This window comes from Leptosomus discolor, chromosome 3 (assembly GCF_034619465.1).
Source record: "Leptosomus discolor isolate bLepDis1 chromosome 3, bLepDis1.hap2, whole genome shotgun sequence".
Taxonomy (NCBI): Eukaryota; Metazoa; Chordata; class Aves; order Leptosomiformes; family Leptosomidae; genus Leptosomus; species Leptosomus discolor.
The window spans coordinates 55,475,831-55,496,149 of NC_141393.1; the positions used below are offsets into that span (position 1 = coordinate 55,475,831).

Genomic DNA, 20,319 nt, shown 5'->3' on the forward strand with positions numbered 1-20,319 from the left:
GACTCTCACAGCATTCAGTGGAATATATCAGCTTGGGGGGTGAAGAAAACCTGAAAGCTTTTATTTTATTTTTTTTAGTATTCACAAGGGCCTAGACTGGGGTTGGGGGGTGCGTTGAGGTTGTTTTTTGGTTAAATGGTTTTTAAGGGGTATTGCAAAAGCAGATGGACAAAAAGTGGCATGTGCTCACCTGCGAGCAAACAAAGGGCAGCATTGCCAGTATGATTAATTGTTGCTATACTAGAGGGGCTGCTGTTTCTGTCAGAGAAGGTCTGATGTGCCTGCTGCCCTATATGGATAATTGTGCTCACGTGCGTTTTAAAGCACCTTAAATTAAATATCAACAGGCGGCTGCTTGCTACAGCATTCTAAGGCCCACAAAATGAGGCTGCCTTCTTCCTTAGGATGCTGTTGGCTAAATGTAGGGGTTGTTTTGATGTTCACTGTTGAGGATGGTAGGTAGGGCATGAGAAGATAAGACATGTAACAAGGAAGAAGTATTCTCTAGCAGTTCCTTTTTTAGACTCCTCTATTCTCATATGTGCTGTATCTGTGTCATTTCTATTTACCAATGCATCTTTTTCTCATTCCTCTCATTTTTCTTTAAATATTTTCCTGCTCTGGAAGCCACTTCATCTTAAACCAAAAGAAACCCGATGCTAAACATGAACAGCTTGGGAGCTTGACTGATAGCATTTTTTTCCCCCTTATGCTTTCTAATACACTGGAGTAGCTGCTTTGTTACCTTGATTTTGTTTATTGGTAGGATTGTGGTACTTGTTCCAGGTTGGGTATGTTTAGGTACTTTGCCAAACTGGAAACAAAAGGGAAAATACTTAGATCTTCCCTCTTGTCTGTTTGCCACCTACATGTTTAATGTTGTGAAAAGCCTTTTAGAGTTGTGTATCATAAAACCTGCACTGTTTTCAGTGGTGGTCAGCCAGGAAGAATGGCTTGTGGTCATGACATCCACACATGGTACATCCAGTGCCGTACATGTGGATAGTGTTGTAGGAGAAGGCGTTGGCTGATACAGATGAAATCTGCCAACTTTAAAAGGAAAGGATTTGCATTTCAGTCTGGAGAAAATTCAGTGAGGAGCGTTTTCATGCTGTTGTTCTTTCAACAAAATTACTAAGAAATTTTAAGTGAAGTGATAGAACAGAGTAGTATGTGCACACAGAATTGCAGAATGGTGGGGGTTGGAAGGGACCTCTGAAGATCTAGTCCAACCCCCCTGCTAAAGCAGGTTCACCTGGAGCAGGTTACATAGGATTGCATCCAGGTGGGTTTTGAATATCTCTAGGGAAGGAGACTCCACAGCCTCTCTGGGCAGCCTGTTCCAGTGCCTTGTCACCCTCAGAGTAAAGAAGTTTTTCCTCATGTTCAGATGGGACTCCCTGTGTTCCAGCTTGTGCCCATTCCCTTTTGTCCTGTCACTGTGCACCACTGAAAAGAGCCTGGCCCCATCCTCTTGACACCCACCTTTTAGATACTTATAAGTGTTAAAGTCCCCTCTCAGTCTGCTCTTCTCCAGGCTAAAAAGCCCCAGGTCTCTCAGCCTTTCCTCATAGGCGAGATGTTCCACTCCCCTCATCCTCTTAGTAGCCCTCTGCTGGACTCTCTCCAGTAGTTCCCTGTCCCTCTTGAACTGCAGGGCCCAGAACTGGACACAGTATTCCAGATGTGGCCTCACAACAAACTCATAGTAAGCAGTTTTCCTTTTCATTAATTCTATTACCTGCAAGTATCTAAAAGGGATATTATAAACATTGGAAACATACTTAAATTCCTAGTCTTGTTTTAAAGTTCTTGAAAGTTCTGTCTTAAAGCTGAAGCAAGCTTGATAAGTAGGTTCACTGCAGTCTTAAGTGTTGATGGATAGCAAAATTTTTATAGGTAGAACATTTTGGAATATGATAAAGTGGCTTTACTTTTCTTAGCATCTTTCCAGATGCTGTGTAAAGTAATCTACGTAAATCTAACTATTACAGATTAACCTTCTTAGCTGTCAGGTTGCAGCTTTTATTTATGTTTTTGCTGATCAGATTAAAAATGCTGCAGACACAGGTTGTGTTGTTAATATTAAATTTTGTATTCCGGTCTGTAATAAATTACTTTCCTCCATGCATTGGAAAAACTGGTTAGTAGAGCTCAGAGTTTAATTAGTAGGCTGCTGGAGACAGAATAGGTATTCTGAGTCATTGTTCAGAATTACTGTGAAATTTCTTAGTGTTGTGGTGGCTTTTTGGTTTTTGTTGTTTGGCAGAGGCTGAGGTACAAAACTTCAAATGTTGCTGGATTAAATTATTTAATGACAAAATTACCAGGGCTTTTTTGAATTTGCAGTCAACCAGGTTTCAGATATTGCTGCTGCAGTATATTATGTCCTACTTAATATTTTTGTTTTGCAAAACAAACTGTTGTTTTTCTCCAGTTTTATGTGCCTCTGCCATTTTGTTTAGACTGGAAGTGTTACTGCTGCTATTTCCATGTAAAATGCTTCCAGGTTTGAGAATGCACTGGACTTTCATATTTTAGCTGTGCCTTTCCTTTCATGACTCCTCTGCTTGCATAGTACTTCTCAGTGAGAGAGCATGTTCTTGGCCTTCTGACAAAAGTATCTCTCCTGTAAACCAAGTTGCATGTTACTTTAAGCCACAATGACTTTTTACTCTGCCAGTGCAGTTATCTGACCCGTCATGAAAGTGGGGAGGGAACCTTGGTCAGTGCACAGGCCTTCTGCTTTTTTTCTCCCTATCACTCCACTACTCACTACCATAGTCTTCTAGAATAGTGGGTTTTATTATAAGCTTTGACTCTGGGTGCATGGCATGACTTTTTTTGTGCAAAAGTTTGGTACATTTGCACCAAAACTGTGCACGTGGTACTGTATGGGATCACTGTGATCTGAACTTACTGTCCCCTTGGTTGAAGCCTGACCACTGAAAAATCACTCGATTGCTTTTGGTTTGCTCTCAGTTTCTGCTCAGTATTATTCTTCAGTATTATTTTTTTTTTAGTTGCCTTGTACTTTCATCTAAATTTTGGAAATACCAGTGTTTGGGATGGGATGCAGGAAGGGAAGATAAGTCTGCTGTAATGAAGTGTGTACCTCTTCCATGACCTACCAATTCATTCTGTTGGAGTGCCTTTTCTCTTTGGTTTCAGACTATGTAATTCTTTTACCCTTTTTAAATTTCATCCTGCAAATAACAATGTTAAGTAGCACACTACTAATATTTCAACTCCAGTCAGTGTTTACACATTTGAAGTATCTATAGGCTTTTGCATCCCCTTTTAGTCACAATTTAACCAAAGGGTAGCATATTTTAAGACTGGATGGTTCTAATCTTGCATTTTAAATTGCTCTCAAGCATCATTCTTGATTTAAAAACCTGGTGGTTGCTGAAATTCGCTTTCAGTTTGTTGCTTCCCTTATCTCCAGTACACTTCCTGTTATTGCTGACTGCAGTCTTTGCTATTCTTTATGTACTGCTGGTCCAGCAATGCTGTATCTCCTCTCCAGGATGCAATGTTGTCTGTTTGGGATGTGAAAGGCTTCCTACCACGTATTACATGCTTTATATAGTGCAGTGACTTCTTTAATTCCTGTTGCAGTTTTCTTTCCATACTGTTGCTTACTGTTTATGTGCTGTGATGTCTTCCATTTTTTTCTGTGTCTATTTGTTTTTACTTTTTTTTTTACTGAATATTGTTTTAACTTAGCCTGTTTGTTTCTGTCTGCATTCTTATGTTTAATTCCTCTCTTCTTCAGCATTGAATTTACTGTTTGGGATAGACAAGTCCTGGCTGTTTCTTTTCCATTGATGCCTGTCCCCAGAACACTGGAGTTTTATAGTACAGTCCCTGTTCTGTTCTGGGACAAAGCAGGGAGGAGTGCAGCCTTGCCCTTCTCAGAACAGCTGCTAATTCAGAGGCTCTGTGCTCCTTGAAGGAAGGGAGAGGAGAAGATAAAAAGAAACGAAGCAAGAGATGTCAACTGGCAGGAGGGGGGAATCCAAATATTTGTTCAGAAATGGAGCTCAGTAGTCTTAGGTATGTCAGGAACTGTAGCTTTCTGAAAACGAACTTAATCAGTTGCTTGCAGGAGTACGAATGCACCCATGCTTAAAATCCAGTATTATGTTCAAAGAAAATTGATAAAAGCAGGAAAACAAAAAAGAAAAAGGAGGATAATATATTCTGCAGCATGAAATGTGTGTGTAGTTTACAAGATATCTCCAGCCCAGCACAACTGGGTCCAATAAGGTTACTGTCTTATGGTGGGGGAGATGCAGTTTTAGGTCCCATTTTTAGTGACTGTTTACTCTGGCTAAGTTCACCCTGGAAATCTTGATGCCTTTCAGTTTCTCTACTCTAAAATAGTAATAAAAGTGCTTTCCTCAGTGGCGTTTGTGAGGAAAGGTGCGTTACAGAGATAAAATTCTTCCATGCTACAGTAATGGGAAACACAGAAGGCTCCAGCCAAGTCAGCAGCATCTGTCTCAAACTGCCACTTAAGCTTTGCATGCAGATTAGTGTGTGTCCTCAAGTACAGTAATTACACAGCTGACTTTGTTAAAACTCTGTGTAGTGTGCAGGTAAGAGCAAAGTCTTGTTTCAGGTGAAATGCAGAACATCTGAAATGCTAGAAGCCTTTAAGAGACTGTAAGGCATTATTTGCAAGAGGAAGCACGTTTTATATTGCTGGTATGGTCAAGTTTAAAATGGAGTAATGGCATGTTTTTGGAAATCCTCTTGAAATTTGTATGGGAGTAGGATTTTTGGAAGGATCTAGTGGTGCTGGGCAGCACCAGGCTCTGACAAAGCATGCTCCATCTTATTCTGTTTGCTGGGTGGATGTGTGAGGCTATTCCAGAACAAGAATCATTACTGTGTCTAATTTTGAGGGATAGCAGCTACTGTTGATTTGTATTTTGTTTACATGAGAGCTGTTACTGCTTCAGCATCTCTGAAAATCAAGACATTAAGTTATACCATATTGCATTAAGGGAGTTGTCAAAACTACAGAGGAAGACAAAACTTGTGTAATCTCCTTTGGCACTGCCTGGTGAAGTTTTCTAACTCAGCAAGGTGCTGATTGAATGATGTTGCTTTCTGTTGTGGGGAGCTTGCAGTTGGTTTGGGGGGGTGGGTCTTGCTTTGTTTTTGAGGTCACTGTGTTCAGGTCCAGGTGGTTCTCTTCCAACCAGAGTTGTGGAGGTCCAGGGGTTGCAGTTATCTCACTAATGCTAATCATTTGATCACTTTAACTACATTAGAGGATTTGTTTCATATTTTGGGCAATGCTTTTTTGTTCCCATTTTGTTTTTCTAGGCTTGTTGTCATGGTATCTGGCATTTCCCGTTCAGATATTAAAATTGAGTGAGTGGTGTCTGTATGTCTGGTTCATTTTCCCTCTCTTACCCTCTCCCCGAGGGAGAGTTTTACGTGGGATGTAGCACACTGTTTGCAAGGGCTTCCATTGGGGGATTTTTTTAATCATGTAGCAGCATCTCTGTTGGAGAAGGCCTGGTGTGAAGAAGCCCCTTCCACTTGGACTGGAGTTTATTAAATCCTACACGCATAGAGCTCCTGTGAGAGCTCATTGTGCAACTCATGACTCCCCCTGAGCCCCCCAAAAAGGCCTGTCTCCTGCGCAAATGAGCTTTTATCTGAGTCTCTCTGGCACTTCCAGGATTAAGGCAGTGATAGGAAATCCGCAGGAGGAAAATTTCTATCAGGAGGGCCTAGCCTTTGCTATTTGGGGGTCAGGGCTCTGATGCCTTAGGGGAAGAGTCTGCTTGAGGAACCTTGTCCCATCTGAGCAGGTTGTATGCCTTTACAGGTGCTCTAGCTAGAGGTAGGCTTTAGCTTGTGGAACACAGAGGGATTTTTCCCTGAGGTTGAGGCTTACATTTTCTTACTTATTCATTATGAAACTACAAACATGTTCTTTAGGAGGGGATCTGTTCTAAGGGTATCCTAGTGCCAGTCTGGATCTTGCCTTTCCTCTCCAGTAGGATCTTAAGAAGGAGGATCTCCTGACACTCAAATTTTGATGATGCCTGTTTTTAACCAAGGATAAGTCATGCACCGTAATTGTAAGTGCACTGTAACATCAAAGCATATCTGGGGCTCAGGACTGGATTGCATTTAAATACAGCTGACTTTTCCTAATCTAGAAGGGGGATCTTCTCAAAAGAACTAACAAGGGCACCTGAAATACAGTAATCTGATGGATGGTTCCCAAATAAAACTTGTACCCAGTCACCTTCCTGCAAAAGGCAAAACCCAAGCTATTTACTACTCATCATTCTCTTACTTTTGCTTCGAGAAAGACTACACATTTTTTCCTAAATTTTTGCAAAAGTTATAATTATATTTTAATAGGAGGAGGATGCTTTCTTGCTATTTATGGACAACATGTATTAAATCCTAGTCTGCACAAATATAAAGAGTCTGTATTCTAAATAAGCTATAGACTAAATGGATGCTGTGATAGAGCTGCGCTAAGCACAAAGTAAGTTACCTTCATAGCTGGATTACAGTGAATTGTGACAGTGACAGCCTTGGCTTAATTGTTTGGTCCTAGGAGCACTGTGTGCTTCCCTCCTAGTTTGCATCTCCTGTGGTTGCAGTGTGCATCACTGGGGTGACAGCAGGTGCTTCTCCCTGATAAAGGAGTGGAGGATGAATGAGACTGACACTACTGATATAAAAAATCATCAGACAAGAAACATAGTTTGAACTGGTCTGATGACCAGATCTCGTTTTCCCTTCATCTGAATCTTCTTTCCATAGCTTACTCCTTTTTTTTTTTTTTTTTTTTAGGTAAACAGCTCCATTTGTTGGTAACTGTCGTAGAAACAAAAACAACCTAAGCAGGCAATTGACTTGACCTTCTTTGTATGTTTTGCATGTGTGTTCTCCAGGGTATTTATATAACCTTCTCAGCCCCTATTTCATACAGCTTTTCGTATGAGTTGCAGTCGTTCTTTGTCCTTCTAGCAGTGTGTTTAAAATGCTTCTGAAATGCTTTGGAGGCTCACAGGGTTGTGCTCTGAAATGGGACTACGAGCTGGAGCAGGGCTTACCGTGAATGTCAGTAAGTCTTTTTTGTTACTATTGTTTGGAAGGTGGAGAGCATGATGAGTCTCTCTCTTGCTGCTTTCCTTGCCAGCCATCTGTAGGTGGTATTTATTAGGAACATATCCCAAATTTATCAGAGTTGTTGGGGAAGGCTGAAGAGCATGTGCAGGTCTGCTTGGAAGAGTCACAGGTGGACAGCAAGTTATGCTCAGCTGCTTTGGTGGAGAGAAGCTCACCCTGGCACCAGTTTCTTCCCTAAATGTTTGCTGAGGTTGGAACAGGGAAAAATTGGAGCTGGGAGGCTCGGAGAACTCATGGCGAGCATTATTTTATCTTTTGGTCCGAGACCTGGAGTGACTGAAGGCTGTTACTGTCTGATGGCTTCTGCCTGGCTAATACGAGATGAGCTGTCAGACGTGGCCTACTTCTGAAAGAAGGGATTGTCTCAGAGAAAAGCATTGGCGTTTGCTAGCATTCTTGTTATGGCTGTCAGGCAGGCAGCTTTAATTAGGTTTTACGTTTGGGCAGGGGACAACAAAACCACAATTTAAGGCAGTTAGCATTGTTGCTGTCCTATTCTGTGCTTGTTTTCATGAGTGACTGTTTATAATGGGGACTATAGCCCTTTAACGTGACTTTGATTCCAGAGTAATTTATTCTTGAGAAAAAAGGGTATTTTAAAAACTTTTTTAACTTATCTGGTCAGAGAGGAGCAAATCAAAGTTGTACTCTTACATAAGTGGCCTTTAGAACAGTTTCCAGCAATAGGAAGGCTTCACACTTGTCTGAGAAAGTGGTTTGTGGGAATGATTGCAGTAGGGGCTGTGTGGAGAACAACCAGCAGGAACTGTGTATTTACTATAGAGCTTCGAAGTAGAAGAGATTATTGAGCACTTAAAACATCTTGCCAAAACCTTCCCTGGATTAATTCCTGCTTGAGCTAGAGTATAGCTTTCAGGAAAAAAAAAAAAAAATTCTGAACTTTCAGAATTCCCAGTGGTAGAAGAACTGACACAATGGTTGGTAGGTAGTTAAAATGTTACCTTCAGTGTCAAAACCAGAACAAATGCCTTCCCTAGGAAAACAGCATTTGCTTTGTTGTTTCTAGTCTGGTTTCTTATTTCAACTGCTAAGCAATAGGACTTGGGATACGTAACTCCATGCTTTATCTGCTGGACAGACATTAAAAAAATAAATCTGTACTTAAGATGAATTCAACAGTACTACACTAATACTCTACCTTTTTGATCAAGTAGACAGATTGACCCCCATCTTCCAATTGAAAGAGTTTTTCAGTGGTCCAATCTATTCTCATGGCACCATTGCCAAGGCATCCATGCCCTTCTTGAAGCATATATACCAGGTCTGGGCATGGTGCTTTGGCAGCAAAGCACACAGCCAGATCAGAAGCAGTGATTTTTTTTTTTTTCCTTTTTTGTGTGTGATATTTTTTTTTATGCCAATAAGAATAGTTGTAATGCTTTTGGCAGCATCACAAGCTTGAGATGTAGTTGATTATCTGTCATGCTGTATCGGAATCCTTTATTTCCCATTTGGAAAATATGCCACAGTTTACTTGGTGTGTCGGGCTGTAATCTTGCTTTTATGCTAAATGTATGTATTTGTAGTTTACTGAGGAGCTTAAATAGCTTTGCACCTTTGCTGTCCTTTTTGTTCTTACCCTTTTATCCTGTCTTTCTGCAGTCAATCATCTCCAGAAGCAAGGAGTTTGGTTTTTTCCACTCACCAGTAGAAATAAACAGTTTAGGGCCAAGATGAGTTTCCTGAGAGAGACCTGTAGGAAAACAACTTTCTGGTGATTTCCTATTCACAATTCCCAGTTAGAGACCTATTGTCTGGTTACTTTTTTAATCCATTTAATGTGTGCCATGTTAATTTTGGTTTAGTCAATTAATAAGCAGTACCAAATAGAGTGCTTTATAGAAGACCAAGTGTATCAATGCTATTAAATCGATGTTCTCAAAATTTGTAAGTCAAACTTATAACTTCATCAAGAACGATGTCAGTTTCGTTTGACAGAATCTGTTTTCCATAGACCTAATTTGATGGACATTGATTTTATTACCCTGCTCTAATTCTTTATTATTAAAGTGCAGTATCAAGTATTCTGTAATTTTGCCTTGCTCAATGTTGGACTGATGGACCTGTAATTACTTGGGTCATCCAGTCTTCCCTTCTTGATTTTCAGTGCAAAATTCTTCCCACCAGGCTCCTGGAATTTGTTCAGTGCTGTAAGAATTACTGAAAGTCACAAGAGAACCATTCCCCCCCCCCCCCCTTTTTTTGTTTTTGAAATCTATTCTGTGCAAGTAATCCAGATCATCTCATTTAAACAGTATAATTTTAGGAGCTCCTGTTTAACATCCACCTGGGTTGCTAGTTAGTACTTCATACAGCTTCTTCAGGTGTGCATAACACATCTGTTTCTCTGTGCTGTTACTATCTGCTGATGAGTCAGCATGAGTGTTAAGGGATCTCTTTTTCCATAATCTAAAGAAAAAAGCTTTTCTTATTCTGACCTTTTCTAGCCAGAGATTTCTTTTGGGTGGTTTGTTTTTGTCTGTTTCTGTTTCCTATGACTTTTCTGTTCTAACTACATTGGTTTCTATTTGTTTTCCCTTTATCTCTTAATTTAAATATGGAATTGGCCTAAGCAGACTGGCTTAAAAGGGAAGCAAAGACAGGTACAGGTCTTTAACTGGCACCACATTTTTCATAATTGCAGGGTGTATGATAAATGTTATAAGTAGGGTTTATTGATTTTTCTTTGTCATGGTTTGTTTTAATCTTCATGATTTTTCAGCTCTGAAATGGAGACTTCTAAAATACAAAATAAGTACATTACTAGCTTGGGCTTGGCTTTGTATGTGGGGTTTTAAGACTGTCAAGTCCTTGATAATTTTTTTGCCCTGTTACTGCTCTTTCAGACATATTGTTTGAGATCATAGGAGGTCCACTACATGTTTTCTGCAAGCTAGATAAAACACTCAGAAAGAGCAATGGTAACAGTGATATAACAAGGTGTTGTTTTAGGATCATCTAGAAATATCTCTTGCCTGCCCTACTGAATCACAGCATGTGATGAACTATTGGAATCCAAATCACAGAAAATATTTACTATTTACAGTACTGTTCCTGGGAAGTGTAGCATGGGAATGAACTTCAGTGTCTGTGTGGGATCCCACTGAGAGGTCCAGCTGCTTGCTTAGCGCTGCCAGATTGCGTCCAAAGAAATGTTACCCTTTTTGAGTACATGCAATAAGAGTACATGAGGAGAAAAAAACCCAAGAAGTTCATACTGCTTTACTGTATTCTGCAACAAATCCTTCTCTTCTTTCTCCGCCAGTAAGAATTTTTAGTCTTCATATCTAGAGTCTGTGTTTTGTCTAACATAAGGTGTATTACTCTTGAGAGTAATTTGGAAATAATATTTTTACCTGCACATATAATTTTTTTGGTGTCTTAGCTGTAAATGTTTATCACACTAAAACTTTATGATATCTGCCAGCAGTTGTAAAGCTTTTCACAAGTTTTTTGGGGGGGTTATTTTCTTTTCAGTTTTTTGAGTTACTGAGGCAGGGGCAGTCTGTCTTCATTAAGTGACAGTGTTTAGGGGAGATGCTTGAAAATACCAAGTATACCCCTGAAATGGCAAGCTCTTAACTGAAAAATTTTCTCCTTTCAGCTTCACTGGTACAGAGTGAGGTGTATGGCAGAAAGCAGCAACGGGAATTTGCTGATTGAAACAACTGCACCATGATTTCGGTGGGCTGCAGAGGGTGTGGGGTTTAAGATTTTTTTTTTTTAAGATGAAAGAAGTTTTTCTTGAATTAACAGAAATTCAGTGCTCAGAACGCTGAGTAGACCCACCCTTTTTTGTGAGAATATGGTACAGCCAATATAGCAATTAACATATTTGATACGAAATCATAACCAGTAGCATGTGAGTAACAGGCCTTAAATTACATTAAAAGTTTTATATATTTCCTGATGTTCAGGAGTATATATGAACAAGAAGAAATCATATTTCTATTATCTTAAGCAAAATTGTATGACAATGTGATTGTTTTCTTTAAGCCAGGTTCTGCAGGCAGGCACACATGCAGACAGTTTTGTGTTGGTACTCCTTATCCTTCACCTTTGAGAAAATACTTGTTTATGGTTTCAGTTGGTATGAGATCAGAGATGATGATATCTAAATAACTTGAATAATGTTACTGGAGAATGCCAAGGAAAGGAGTGAATGGTCTAGGAATTTTTCGTATAGTTCTTTTCTTGTATTGGCAGTATTTCCCTTCCCCTAGAGCTTGTGTTGTCTGTGGGTTTCTTATCCATGGTCTCTTCTGTGCAGAAGTATTTACAGAAGTGATAATGTTCCTGTGAGGGATTATTAAAAATCATTGTATATATTGTAGAGATGGGTCAGGCCATGTACCTTGAGAATGACAGTGGCTGGAAGCCTGTGTTCAGACAAACTGACATAAATCCCAGGGCCTTGTCAGCTACGCCTGGTATCTACGTACCTCTGAAGGTCAATAGATAGTTATTGGGAAAAGTAGGGACACAAACTTGTGTTATTCAAGCCCTGATCCCTGCATATCCCTTCCTTAAAAGAGGTTAGTTTTCTAGAGAAGGGCTTCATTCTGCCTGGAACTGTTTAGGGTTAAATATGTTAACGATTTGGTATGTTCAGAGGCACAGGGATTGGGTCTGTATAAAATATCTCTGGTGGACAAGAAGAGGAAGGCATGACATGGAAAGTATCTTTAACATATTTCTGCTCCAGGCTTTGTGTTCTGTCAGACTTCAGCTTGTTCTTCGTTAATGTTGTGTAACTTGGGTAAGAATATTTATGTTGAGATTTAATTCAGCTCTCCAGGAAAAACTGCGTATGTTTTTATACTTCTTTCTGAAGTTAAATTGATTGGATGGAATTGTTCCCTGGATATATTGTAGATAAAAACAACCATTTCTTATCCTTACGCCTGCATGTGGGCATTTTAGGCATGAACTGCCATGTTTCCATGGATTTTTAAGGTCTTCCGTTGCATAGTTAGCAGCTTTTAATGCTTTGATCTAATTTTGTAAGACAGAAGCACTCCCTGTATTTGTGTTACAGCAAATGCTGTATTTTTTGGTGGCGTCTGACTTTGAGAAACACACAGATGCTTTTTTGTAGTCCAGGAGACAAAGAAACAAAGCTTTGTGCTTGGGAGGCAGCATCCGTGCCTCAGGGGTACATCAAGGCACTTGGTGTGCAGCTGCTTTCCCAACCTCCACTCTTCTGGTGGGCAGGAGCTGGGTCACTGTTTGCTGCTCCTGCGGGTAGAAATCTTCTTCCCCAAGTGCTGTCCTTCTCCTTCAGAGGGATTTTCACATGTTTCCTTTCTCGCTGCCTATGAGCAGGAGCACTTCGGTCTCCTGTATGTCAGCACCCAGAGGCAGGTCACTTTTTGGCTTGGTGTCTTCCAGATACACTGAAGGGTGTGTTGGAAGGAGCGTGGTTGAAATACAGGATTGCTCACCTGCCTGCTTGGGCTTGCTTATTCTTGAAATGTCATTATCTGTGTATGTGCCTTAAAAAAACATAAGAATTGCTGTGTTTTCCGAGTGCAAAATAGCTTCAGTAGGAGGCTCGAGAAGGAAGGGATCTGGAAGTGGCTGTCTGTCACATTGCGTTAATAGAATTGATGCTGTAAAACTGCTGCTTGGGAAGGTACCTCTCGGATGTGGGTTCTTGCAGCCCAGTGCAGACCCAAGGCTCCATCCCTGCGCTGCATGCAGGAGTATCTGTAGTGCTGACAGCGCAGCCTCTTCAGCTCCCTAGTACTTACTGCAGTTATTAACCAGGTCTCCTCTTTCCACTGTGAACACAGATCTCGTTGGTAAAACAGAAGCTGCTGAAATGATTTTGGCTGCTAAAGTGGGCTCCTGCCATCCCATGCGCAGCAGCAGCAGTTGTACTGTTTTGGCTTTGCTGTCATCTCTGATACATGGAGGAAAGCTTTAATGTGGTCTCTTCTCCCACTACAATTTGGTCTGTCCTTTCTCTTCCTATTTGCTGGCTGCTTACTGAGCAATAAAATGAGATGGAAAGGTGGCTGTCTGTTTCTGTCAGCTGCTTCATGTTAAAACACTGTTTCCTAATTTTTGCTTTTTAAAGACTTCTAAACTTGTTTATAAACAATAGAAGAATTATGTTTGTGTGGCTTTTATAATTTTTTAAGAGGTGGCCTCATTACTGCTCTGGCAGGACAGCCAGTTACATTTATTAGGAGCTCGGCACAGAACTATTACACAATTCTGCTGCTGTCAAGCTTCATACATGCCTTTCAGTAAACTCATGGGGAAGGCAGGGTGGGGAGTTGCTTCTTTTTTTTGAAGTAGGATTTTCAGAGCAGCAATTTAAGATTTTAATGTTGGCTTCCACTGTATTAAGGAGATAGTGAAATGGTGAAGAATGGCATAGAGACCATAGGGGAGAGCAGGGATGAAATGAACAGTGAGAAAATTGTGTTCCTGCTCTTCGACGTTGTTCCTGTGCTTAAAAAAAAATACTGAGTCCTTTTTTCTTTGTTTCTTGTGTTTCAACAGGGCAGAGTTTAGGGTACGGATTCGTTAACTATATTGATCCAAAGGATGCAGAGAAAGCCATTAATACTTTAAATGGACTCAGACTCCAGACCAAAACCATAAAGGTAAGACAATACAAAATGTCTTTTGTTGAATTCAGGAAGTGGAAAAAGCAGGAAAATGGTTTCTGGTAACTTCATCACTATTTTAATCTCCATTGTAAAGGACACTAAGCTAACAAGCTCCTCCTTGAAACCCTTGGAACAATGAAAGGACATTCAGAAGATGAAGTCTTTCTTCTCTGAAATTGCTGCTGTTGTTAAAGGGAGGAAGGTAGTGAGAAGCTCCTGAAAGCATTGCAGTGAGGCTTAAATGTAGACTAAAACAGCAGTAGTGATACCGTTATCCATAAAGAGGTGAAATACATGGTGGTGTATTCGTAAGTTACACATTTTCTTGTGTTTTAATGGGAAATACCCTGACATGAAGCTCTCCAATAATGACGTGAGTGTCACTAAAAGGTGTTGCAAGTATGTCTTTAAAGTTAGAATGTGTCATTCTCTAAAAAAAAAAATAATTTTTCTCAATTTCCATATCCTTAGTTTGATTTATTTTAAAAGCTGGAGGGATTAGAGATCCACTGAAGTCTCTCATTTCATTGTTGTAATAGACCATTAGTTATTCAACAACCTTCTTTAGTGGTCTCACAAGAAAAGCAAGCCTCTACACTGTCATGTTTTTTGCTGCATGGCTGATAAAGCTTTTTTGAAAGGGCTTATGGAAGATTTCCACATCCTAAATAATACAGCTTATGGAATATGAATCAAAAAATCGAAGGGGAGCAAGCAGCAGATCTGATTCAAATTATCTGAAACTGCTTTGATTGTAATTGAATGCTGGCTTGATTTGTACCATTTTCTTAATTTTTCTTCTGTATTTCAAATCCAGAAATGTTAAAGAATATGAAAATAGAATTTTTAGTTTTTTAAAACAGTAGTACAAATAGTCAGTGATTTCATATCTTGCAAAAAAGATACTGTATGGTCAATAATTTAGTTGCACTTACCCTGTCTCACTAAAGGTTTTGGTTTGGACAAAGTGGTATTCCCTAAGGCGAAAATATTTGTTGCATTCCTGTGCATCTCTAAGGATTGTTTGAAGCAACTTTTTCCCTGATTTGTTTGATTAGTGAAAAGCAGAAGTCCTGAACCTGAGGGTTATGAAAGTGGTGGTGTAGCTGCATGGGTTACACAGGGAAGGCTACTTCCACACCTCCCTTAGACCTAACCAGGTTCTATCCTGTAGGTATGCAAGTGGTCCCTATATCAAAATGCTCGCAGCATGGTTTTGTAGAGTTACGTAGAAAAACTTCCAGCGATATGTAAGGCAAAGCAGCAAAATCTACTGCCTTATCTACTTGCTGCAGGTGGAAATACATGCTCGGACTCAGCAGTTTCCACTTATATTGGAAAGTTGAGCAGTCATTTGCTCTCCAAATTGCTTTTAAAGGCACATGATCAGGAAAAATATAACTCTTTGAAAGTACTAACCTGTCTTCTAAATACTTTTTAAAAAACTCAGTTGAACTGGAAAAACTTAAATCAGTGTTTAATGCAGCGTTTTTATATTTTTGAACATGATTCAGTGTTAGCAAAAGTGCTACATTTCTTGTCCAAAGTACCTGTGCTTTGAGTCTATTTTTGTTTTCTGTAAACCAGAGCAATGCTATTGTATTCATAATATTCCAAGGTTACAGGAGATGTAGAAGTTGCGAAAAGGCCTCCAAAAACTCCAGCCTGACCCAGTTATTGTTTTGCATTTCTCATATGCAAAATTAAATCATTATGCCTACCTTTTTATCATGTGCAGTAAGATTTTTTGCTATCCAGGAACTTCCCGTGCTAAAGCATCTCTGCAGAATGTGTTTTCTTCCGTTTTTTTAATTCAGTATAAATTTTATTAATAAAAGTGGTTTATTAGGTTTAGGGGTTTTGTGCTTATTAATAGCTAGTAGACTTTTATAAAATATATGACATTTTGTTGGGCTTTTGAAAGCTGTTAAAATTTCATAATAAGCAAAGAGATTGACCTAACCTGCATGCACAGGAGCTGCATAAATTCTTCAGTAATTGGGAAGATACATGTAGGGTTTTTTAAATAAAATCATTTTCAAGTAAGCATTCATGTAGTTGCCTAAAACCAACCCAAGGGAGCCTTCTATTCAAATAGCCAAGCTTTGGACACATGGACATCTAATTGGCAGTTTCCAACCCACTTTTTAATTACAGAATCTCATGAGATTACCTCACCTTACCCTCACCTTGGTTTTTTGTGGGTTTAATTATGTTTTGATCTTAGAAATCTCAAATTAGGTCTGCTTCCCTGGTACTGTGTGATGGGGATGGAGGTTTCCCAATGTTCATGCTGAGTGGTGAATCATGTGTTCTTACTGCTACCGGCAGTGCCTGTGTTGCCAGAGACATCTCTAGTTTCCGAAGGGTTGCAAAGCAATGAGAAACTGTACTCAGTGTCACTGAAGTCTCTGAGCTTGCCTGTTGCTGCTCACGTGCCCCTTTCCAGTGTCTCTCTGTTTCATTATAAAGTTGAAGTATCTTAATTTGTGGAATTACTATGTTTAATTATTGGAACTACCTTAGTCTAGCTAGATGCCCTTTACAGTTATTAAAAGCTCATTTTTGGTGCTTTAAAAAAGCCTGCCCCAAAAGAACATGTAGAAAGGAGTTAGGCATATAGTTTTGTAGGCTAAAAAAATTTAATTGAATAATACTGAGCTGGAAAAGTACTGAGCATTACTTTATTCTGTTTTCTTCATGACTGTGTTTGGGTTTTATGCCCCAGAATGAGTCTGTAATGTCCTATTGATGGATAGACTGAACCTTGGCCTCTGCCAGTCTACACTGGGTAGCTGCAGCCCTGCAGGTAGCATTTCTCTGTCTTTCTCTTGTTTGGAAGATGTTTTGATGGAAAGTTGAAATGAATAATCTGTGAAAGCCCTTTTATGGGGCAGATTACTTCTGCTTGCCGAGGTCACCTTGGTCCTGCTGGCTGTGTCCCATCGCCTTGCTCAAACAGATGTGGGCTCTACTGACCCTTGTACCCAGACTGAACATGACCTGGCGGGGGGGGGGGGGGGGGGGGGGGCGGGGCAGGGTGTGATATTTGCACTCATTTTTTTGACCCCACAAGGATTAATTCCTGTTTGAAAAAAAATTTTTTTTTTTCTGCACATGTCCCCAGATCCTGTCCTTTTCACTTCTGTAACATTTTCATGGCGGCTTAATGTTCTCTCTCTACTGGTGCCCTGCAACACAGCCATGCAGTCACAGGAGGAACTGAGTTTATAGCAGAATCAGCAAAACAGCTAGGCACGGTCTGCTCTCGGATGTGCGGACTAAAATAACTGAAGAAATGTTCTTTTTATTATTTCATTGTTACAATAAATATTCCCTTTTCACTATAGCAGCTAAAATATTTATGTGCATTTTATATAAGTCAATGATGTCCTTTCAAGTCAAAGTCGAGAGGTGACTATTTACAGAGTATCTGTTTGGGGAACGCATTGAAGGAAGTGTTATGTGTTTGGTGGTAATAGGTTATACATGTTACGTTCTTCCACAGCTGATCATAGTGCATATTTTATTTACGCCATTTTGTAGCAGCAGCATCATCTTGTGAGGGAGAAGGGCTTCACTTTATTTTTATAGCTAAAGCTTGACATAATTCTACAAACAGCTTAGAGTGAGGGAAGATGTTTATTTCAACACAGTATGTGTTGAAATAAATATATATTCCAGAAATGGAATCTATTTTTAGAAAATAAATTTGCCTGTCCATAAAAGCATATGAAAGGTCACTGCTGCTGTTGAATATTCCCTGGAAATTCAATGGCATCAACTATCAGAAGGAAAATAAGGTATGTGATGCGTGGGGTACAGATTGTTTAAACTGTGCTGCTTTGCCCTGAAAAAAGGACATGGTCCAAAAGGATGCAAAGGAATCATTTTACCTGGAAATGCAGATGACTTGGCTTGGTGTTGGGGGACACCAGAACAAGGTCAAAACAGTTTTGAAAGGAAGTTTGAAATCTAAAAAGAGACAATGACCCCCTGAAGTGCAGTTTTGTGTCCCCCTCTCCTTCCTTTTCTTAGTTGCCTGAGAAATAAGTTTGTTTCTTTTTTCCCTCGCAGGAGCAGGTAGCACACTGTGACACTGCTGGAGCAACGGGAGAAGTCTCCAGTGAGGGGAGAAGGAATCTGGGTTCTCTGAGCCCTTGATGCCTTCCAGTTTTTAAATCTCTTATCAATTAGGTGATAAAGTAACAAACAGATAAGATCATTCCTCTGTGGTCAGAGGCTTTCTGTATATAATTTGGTTTTTCAGTTAAATGGCTAAATAACAAGGAATATAGCTACTGCTATTTTAACACTTCCTATTGTTAGTTCAGAATGTTTAATTCTACTTTACTTTCCTATTTTGATTGATAGGACTGGATGGTCCTAGTTTAAAATACAATGAATAGGGAATAGGTCTGTGGGAGAAAGTACTCCTGTGTTTTATGGAAGTAGTAACATTACTACTCAGAGATCTTGCTATTTATCTTCATTTCTCTGGCATTTTTCAAAATGCCAGATACTTCTGCAAAATTCAGGCTCTAAATCTGTCCATGTTAATTCTTGTAATTGCCCGCAAAACTTGAAACCATCCTGTCACTGTAGGGTAACCAAATAACAGCAGCTTCAGACTTCTCTGTCCTACAAAGTCATTTGTCAAAAAGATTGCCTTCCAGCCATGCTCAGTGGTGAAGGAGGGGTGGGAAGCACAAGGCAGGGGAGGAGGAAGGATGAGGCAGTGAGCGATGGGGGAGCTGCATCTTCTGCACCCCATCCCAAACTGCTTGGGAGGTGGGGCAGGGGGGGTGTTGAACCTAACAATTCGACTTGCAGCCAGAAAGTGCTGGCTCCCCAGTAGTTATGGTAACAGATTACTGGTATCAGGTACCCTCGGTGCAATACTCTGCCAAAAACCCTGTCTCTTTCCATCCGTACTCTCCCATAGCTTCCCCAGGGGCTGGCTACCTGCCACTGAGTGGGCCAGCCACCACCTGCAGCTGCTTCTGCCAGCAAAGAAATGGGATGTTTTGCAAGGCCAGGTGGTAAGGGGAGGGTGAACAGAGAGGTCTGGGGACACTCTTAATTTGGGGGAGAGCTGGGGAAAAAATGAAATACAGGGTACAGAGAGGGCTTGGGTGTTCTGTGAGGGGGAGAGATGGAGGGTCTGGGGAGGGGTTGAAGATACTGGGAGGAACTGAGCATGTTGAACTAGCAAAGAAGGATTTGCATTTTTAAATTTTCCATCTATGCAGTTATATTGGGCCTGCCGTGTGTACAGGGACAAGGTGTGTGTTGCACCCCATGTGCTCTGCCAGCTCATAAGCTGCCTGCTGCCGTGCTCACCTGCGTTTCCCCCGAGCTCCTGCAAAGCTTTGTAGAGGGTAGAGATGTAAAAGAGCGTGCACTCCTTTCCTTCGTCAAAAATTCAGATTACAGGCATTTGCAAGCTGGAGATGTGGGATGTAGCTGTTCTGTAGTTCCTTTTATAAAATTAAGACAATTTCTTGGGCTATTTTATGGTACCTCAGAGTTAGTCATAAGAGGGGTCATCTGCTGTGACTGCTGCACCCTGGAACAAAGCCTTGGACAAGAAACTTTAGATGCCACAGACCTGGAAAGCCTTAACTAAGTTTACTTTGGGTTTGCTCTTTAGGAGCATTTGCCTGTGTAACCTTTTGGACGCTGTAGTGCTTTGTAGACAAATTCTCCTCCACCCTTCATGCCTGTAGTGATGCTGCAGCTCGAAGGACCTTTGAGTGCTGCATTTGAAGGTTCAGATTTGTTTCTGCTGCTTTCAGCAGGCACCCCAGAGTCTTTACCTGTTAGTTTTGTGCATCTTCTCTTAATTGAGATTTCTCGTCTAACTGCTTCAGTTTTGCCAATGAGTCCTTTTCATTCCATAGAGCCAGAGCAATTACTTCTCTTAGCCTTGGTCTTGATAACCGCCAGAGTGCTTCTGGGTTATTATCTATGGAAGTCTTTCCTGAAATGATGGAGTAGACCATTGTATCTTACCTGCAATTATAATTAATCTCAGTAAAAGGCATTGAATTGCTCAACAGTAAGGTGCCTCGTCACTCACCTCTGTCCCCCAGCCAAGAGCTTGGAGAAGGGAAAGGACAAAGCAGTGCAAGCAGCAGATGTGAAAATATTCCAGATTCTGGTCTTCAGCCCCTGGACCAGAGGGCTTTTGTGTGTGCTTGTTCTGACAAAGCACGTAGCTTTCATAGGAGGGTTTTTCAAGTCTGTCTGTTTGCACAAAATTAGGGCATGGATAAGGGCCTGGAAGTGGCTGTGGAGAAGCACCTCTTCTGGCCGTAGCCCGTCCTCTGGTGTTAAGCAGATCTTGTTTCCAGTTCTATATGTGCAAAACAAGTGAGATTGTGCTTATTTACATGTGTGAAGCTCTTTGGTTGTGTTAAAGCACTTCCAGTGCGTATTAGTAGCATAAGAGGCAGCAAGTAAAGGAAGGGTCGTCCCGATTTTACATGTTTGGATC

General features: G+C 40.5%; 1 protein-coding gene across 4 annotated transcripts in view; it reads left to right on the forward strand.

Moving 5' to 3' along the window:
• ELAVL4 (ELAV like RNA binding protein 4) overlaps positions 1-20,319 on the forward strand; it is a 63,461-nt gene that overhangs the window by 32,165 nt on the left and 10,977 nt on the right. For all 4 annotated transcript variants that reach the window (XM_086462024.1, XM_086462025.1, XM_086462026.1 and 1 more), the window contains one exon: positions 13,711-13,814. In XM_086462024.1, coding sequence (XP_086318150.1) covers positions 13,711-13,814 — 104 coding nt within the window. The remainder of the gene's footprint in view (positions 1-13,710; positions 13,815-20,319) is intronic.